This window comes from Mustelus asterias, chromosome 11 (genome assembly GCF_964213995.1).
Source record: "Mustelus asterias chromosome 11, sMusAst1.hap1.1, whole genome shotgun sequence".
Lineage (NCBI taxonomy): Eukaryota > Metazoa > Chordata > Chondrichthyes > Carcharhiniformes > Triakidae > Mustelus > Mustelus asterias.
This window is the reverse complement of record NC_135811.1, coordinates 100,357,224-100,362,829: the sequence shown is the minus strand read 5'-3', so window position 1 is coordinate 100,362,829 and position 5,606 is coordinate 100,357,224. Positions and strand designations below refer to the sequence as shown.

The 5,606-nt window shown below is 46.2% G+C and overlaps 1 protein-coding gene across 1 annotated transcript in view; it reads right to left on the bottom strand.

The window, feature by feature from the left end:
• Positions 1–4,408: 4,408 nt before the first annotated feature.
• The window catches only part of lrrc3ca (leucine rich repeat containing 3Ca), a 53,540-nt gene continuing 52,342 nt past the window's right edge, over positions 4,409–5,606 (bottom strand). The window contains exon 2 of the mRNA XM_078224133.1: positions 4,409–5,323. Within this exon, the coding sequence (XP_078080259.1) occupies positions 4,459–5,235 (777 nt within the window). The 5' untranslated portion in view covers positions 5,236–5,323 and the 3' untranslated portion in view covers positions 4,409–4,458. The remainder of the gene's footprint in view (positions 5,324–5,606) is intronic.

The following is a 5,606-nucleotide window of genomic DNA, read 5'->3' as shown; positions in this document are numbered from 1 at the left end:
TCCAGTGACACCACCACCTCCCCACTTTATTATTATGTTGCAATTGTATCGCGTGTTGGTGAGACTGCATTGGAGTATTGCGTGCAGTTTTCATCTCCTCATTTGAGGAAGGATTGGAGGCAGTTCAGAGGAGATTCACCAGATTGATTCCAGGGATGAAAGAGTTGACATATGAGGAGAGACTAAACAGTTTGAGCTTGTACTCGCTGGAGTTTAGGAAGATGAGAGGGAATCTCATCGAGATATATAAAATACTAAAAGGGATTGATAAAGTAAAGGTAGACCAAATGTTTCCCCTTGTGGGGCAATCTAGAACAAGAGGTCACAGGTGTAGATTGAGATATTTATCGTAGAATAATAGAATCCTAAGTGCAGGAGGAGGCCATTCAGCCCATCGAGTCTGCACTGGGCACAATCCCACCCAGGCCTATCCCCATTATCCCAGCCATTTACCCTAACTAGTCCCCCTGACACTAAGGGGCAATTTAGCATGGCCAATGCACCTAACCCGCACATCTTTGGACTGTGGGAGGAACCCGGAGCATCCGGAGGAAACCCGGGTGAATGTCCAAACTCCACACAGACAGTGGTCCAAGGCCGGAATTGAACCCGGGTCCCTGGCGCTATGAGACAGAAGTGCTAACCACTGTGCCACCGTGCTGCCCCAAAACTGAGATGAGGAGGAACTACTTCTCGCAGAGGGTGGTGAATTTGTGGAACTTGCTGCCCCATAGCGCGGTGAAGACTGAATCATTGAATGGTTTCAAGAAGGAGATAGATATGTGTCTGATATTTTTGAAACGGGTTAAAGGGACATGGGGAACAGGTGGGGAGGTGGATTTGAGACCAGGAAGAGATCAGCCATGATCTGATTGAATGGCAGAGCAGGCTCGAAGGGCTGAATTACCTACATTTGTTCCTAATTCCTATGTTCCTTTGTTCAAACACTTTGAGGCCTTTCTAGTTGACGATTGCAAGCTCTTATATTTTTCTTGCTTTCATGTTTGAGAACTGGATTAGATTGTCCACAAAGTGTCAGCATTTGGTTCTAATTAGTACTAATAGAAAGAGTAAAGTTCCATCTTTACTGCATCGCCCATAAGAACATCCAAGAGAACACAGCCACTCCAATTTCTCAATGCTGCAGTGTATAAATTATTCATACAGTTCAGACATTGACCCTGATTTCAGTGAAGAAAGTATCCTCTGAGCACCTTGCAAAGTAACACACTGGTGTCAGGTCAGATGAGACCAACTTATTTTTCAACTTGCATAAGACTGATTTTCCAATTATGAAAGGTTAAAAATATTTCATCACCCAAGTTGTCATTTAAAATTTAATTTGAATTTAAATTCAATTTAATGCGAGGCTCTTAAAAAGTGTTGGAGATGGAAAGGTTCACTGTCTTCACTAAGATTCATTTTCTGAGGCAGAATTTGGGTTACTGAGGTCAAGGCCGGGATTCACCGATTTTGTTTACCCCCCAGCCCCTCACATCCCCATAACCCTCCTCCGACCCCCCACCCCTCCCCCACCGCGACCAGTGAGAATGGAGAAGTTAGCAATCAGTTGAAACGCCAGACTCTGCAGCGGCGGTGGAGAAGGGCAAAGTCGGAGAATTCCGGACCAAGTGTTTAGCCAAAATATGGAAACTGGGAAAAGCTCTTTCAGGGCAACACGGTGGCACAGTGGTTAGCATTGCTGCCTCACAGCGCCAGTTCAATTCCCGGCTTAGGTCACTGTCTGTGTGGAGTTTGCACATTCTCCCTGTGTCTGCATGAGTTTCCTCCGGATGCTCCGGTTTCCTCCCACAGCCCAAAGATGTGCAAATTAGGTGGATTGGCCATGCTAAATTACCCCTTAGTGTCCCAAGATATGGACGTTAGGGGAGATTAGTGGGTTAAATGCGTGGGGTTACAGAGATAGGGCTGGTGTGGGCCTGTGTAAGATGCTCTGTTGATGAGACAGTGCAGACATGATGAGCCTCCTTCTGCACTGTAGGGATTTTACGGTTCTTTGAAGTACTGTTTTGAAGTCTAGCCACTATTATAATGTAAAAAGTCCTCCACATTAGCCTACTACCATTTAATATTGAATTTGCGACCAGATCAAAGAGTTCAAATTATGCTTCATTATAAGGGGAGGTAGTGGCCTATGGTATAGTCACTGGGCTAGTAATCCAGAGACCCAGGATGATACTCTGGGGACTTGAGTTCGAATCCCACGATGGCAGATGGTGGAATTTAAATGCAATAAAAAAGTCTGGAGGAAAAGGCAGGAGAATGGGGATGAGAAAAATATCAGCCATGATTGAATGGCGGAGCAGACTCGATGGGCTGAGTGGCATAATTCTGCTCTTATGGTCTGGAATTAAAAGTCTACTGATGAACATGAAGCCATTGCCGTGAAACCCCATCTGGTTCACTAATGTCCTTTAGGGGAGGAAATCTGCCGTCTTTACCCGGTCTGGCCTACATGTGACTCCAGAGCGACAGCTCTCAAAAAATGCCCTCTGAAATGGCTGAGCAAGGTCCAATCAGTGATGCCCGCATCCCATGAACGAATAAAATAAATAATTATTATACATTTAACCAGTTGAGTCTCACTAAGCTGGATGAGTTGAGAGGACAAACTGCATGTAGCTGCCTTGGCTTTATTTATTTTTCATTTTGCTTTTGTAAAGCATCAATTCAATCACTTAATGGCAGGGACTGATGTCTTTGGTGTTTACTCTGAAGGGACGCTGAATAAGCTTATTCTCATCTAAACAGATCAGCAAAATTCAGTTGCTTTCCAATTAGACCATCCCTGACACCCGAGCTTTCCATCCAACCAGAGCAGGAAAAACATTCCGACCTCATTAATTAGCGTGCAAGGAGCTCGATTCTACCTCTTTTACAGTGACCAATCAAATGTTTTTGTCATTTATAAGTGGTCCCTTCTGCAACGGTCATCATAGATAAAAACGTAAAATAACAGTGGTTAGCACTGCTGCCTCACAGCGCCAGGGAGCCGGGTTCAATTCCAGCCTTGGGTCACTGTCTGTGTGGAGTTTGCACATTCTCCCGTGTCTGCGTGGGTTTCCTCCGGGTGCTCCGGTTTCCTCCCACAGTCCAAAGATGTGAGGGTTAGGTTGATTGGCCATGCTAAATTGCCCCTTAGTGTCAGGGGGATTAGGAGGGTAAATACATGGGGTTACAGGGAAAGGGCCTGGGTGGGATTGTTGTTGGTGCAAGCTCGATGGGCAAAATGGCTTCCTTCTGCACTGGGATTGTATGATTCTATGAACGTTCCCTGGTGTGGTGATACGTTCCAGTCCTGTCGGGGGTGCCCATAGTTACGGAGGCCTCAAGCATTACCAGTGGACGCCAGGGTGTGGACATAACCGTGGAAGAGAGGCAGATATTCGGGCCGAACAAGGAGCTCAATTCTAACCCAGTGCTCCGTTGTTGGAACTCATTAACCGAACAAGCTGCACCATCCATTGCAGAAGGAACCGCAACCAATTAGCAGAGCAAATTACACCAATTGCAAACAAAGACTGGTGCCATGGCTACACTTTCCCTGAGCATGTCTAAGATGGGTGGCTGGTTCCACAACTTCTCTGTCCTGAATCCCCTCCCTACGTTACAGAATTTCAGTTTTGAACAGATTCCGAGTATGTGAGCCACACCTGATCACCACTGTCACTTTTGATATTCACTTTGGCGAGAGGGCTGCAGTATTCAACCAACGGTGTGTGTGGGTGCGTGTGCTGTAATAGAGAACATCTTTATAATTCCATTTGATATGACACCAGGGTGAGCACCTCAAACCCTTTGTAGATTGATGCGACAAAGACTCCCAGAGAATAAGTCACTGATACCCCCAACCTCTGAATCTGCCAGAAAAACACATTCTCCCTTCCTGTCTCACCATCTCATTCATTGAGTTTGCAACTGTCAAAAATACTGTGGATTTTGTGTGAGCTGGACAAAGACGTTCAAAACTTCAGATGCTGCATAACTGAGAGAAAGAAAGAGAGAGAGAAAAAGAAAGACTAAGAAAGAGGCTAAACCTTGGTCGATTTCAACGGAAGAATGGTCCTTCAGAACACACTGAATAACAGGCTTATTCTTGTCCTGTTGCTAGTTCATTTCCTTATCCATTCCTCAGTTTTCAAGAGCATAAGGCAACAGTATTTTTCGTACAGTGGGTACACTAGACTGTGACCTCTGAATCTGAGCAGGAGATTAGTGTGCTCATTGTTCCTCACTTTTGGCAATCCGTTTTGGAGCGTGTACGTTCGGTGGGTGAAGATGGAGGGAGCGGGTGCAGCAGAGTCGGGGTCCACTGGTTTACAAATGCCGACAGTCCCAGTTGGATCATCACAGCATGGCAGATCTCGAATCGATAGATTTATGCACCTTTCTTTTTTTTTCCACCCGGTCCCAAGAGTTCCCCTTTCGACATGTGCGTTACACCACCGTGCTAATGGTGGAGGAAGCCTCGGACTTCCTCTGCTTGCTGGGCAGCGACTTCAAGTACTCAAGGTGACGTCTGGCATCCTCTTGATTCTGCCTCACGTAGTACACCAGGTAGGATATGACCATGGTGAACCAGCCGAACATGGTGATCAGCATGGCCACGTCGGTTGTCTTTTTGTGAACGTTACACAGGTTGACGTGGTGCGCGACCTCCAGGAAGGATTTCTTTGCGTGCTCCTCGGGGTAAGCGGTCGCGCAGATGATGTCATTGGACAGCCCGATGTTCACCAACTTCATCATTTCCTGCAGCCTGCAATCGCAGTACCAGGGATTGCCCGAAAGTTTTATACCCGCTTTCAATCTACTGAACACTTCCTTGTTCACAGTCTTCAGCTTGTTGTGAGAGAGGTTGAGAAACTTCAAGCTTTCGTTCAGGCCCCGAAACGCTCCGGCTTCCAAGTGCTGAATGCTATTATTGGACAAATCCAGCTCTTCCAACTTGTGCAGATCCTTGAAAGCGTCACGTGGAATGGAAGTTATTTGATTGGAATCGAGGTACAGCTTCCAAGTGTTATTTGGAATGTTCCTGGGGATCTCCTTTAGATGCATGTCGCTGCAGCGGACAATTAATTTCTTGTGTACCTCCGCACAGTAACAGTCTTTCGGGCATGTTGTCACCAAGTTAAAGCAAAAGGTCATCAGAACAAAGCTTTGCAAAAGCAGCCACATAGCGACTGAGTGCCGCAGGAGCAGGTTCCTCAGCTCCATTCTGGGGCATCGGCATATTCCTGGAAATCCTCCAATTCACAAGCAAAGCCCAGTCTTTGTGGGACCTTCCAGGAACGCTCACTTGAATCTGAAAGGAGGAAAACAAACAAGTTCAGTAACATGCTCGATACTAGCCCAACTATATCCCTATGAACCATCTTGGGCATTTCCTTATGTTAAAGGAGCTATTCCAATGCAGTTGCTGATATCAATAGATTAAAAAAGACACTTGTGAGTGTTCTTAGAATCACAGAATCTCTACAGTGCAGAAGAGGCCTTTCAGCCCATCGAGTGTGCACCGACTCTCTGACAGAGTACCTTACCCAGGCCCTCTTCCCCCACCCTATCCTTGTACCCCGACACATTTACTA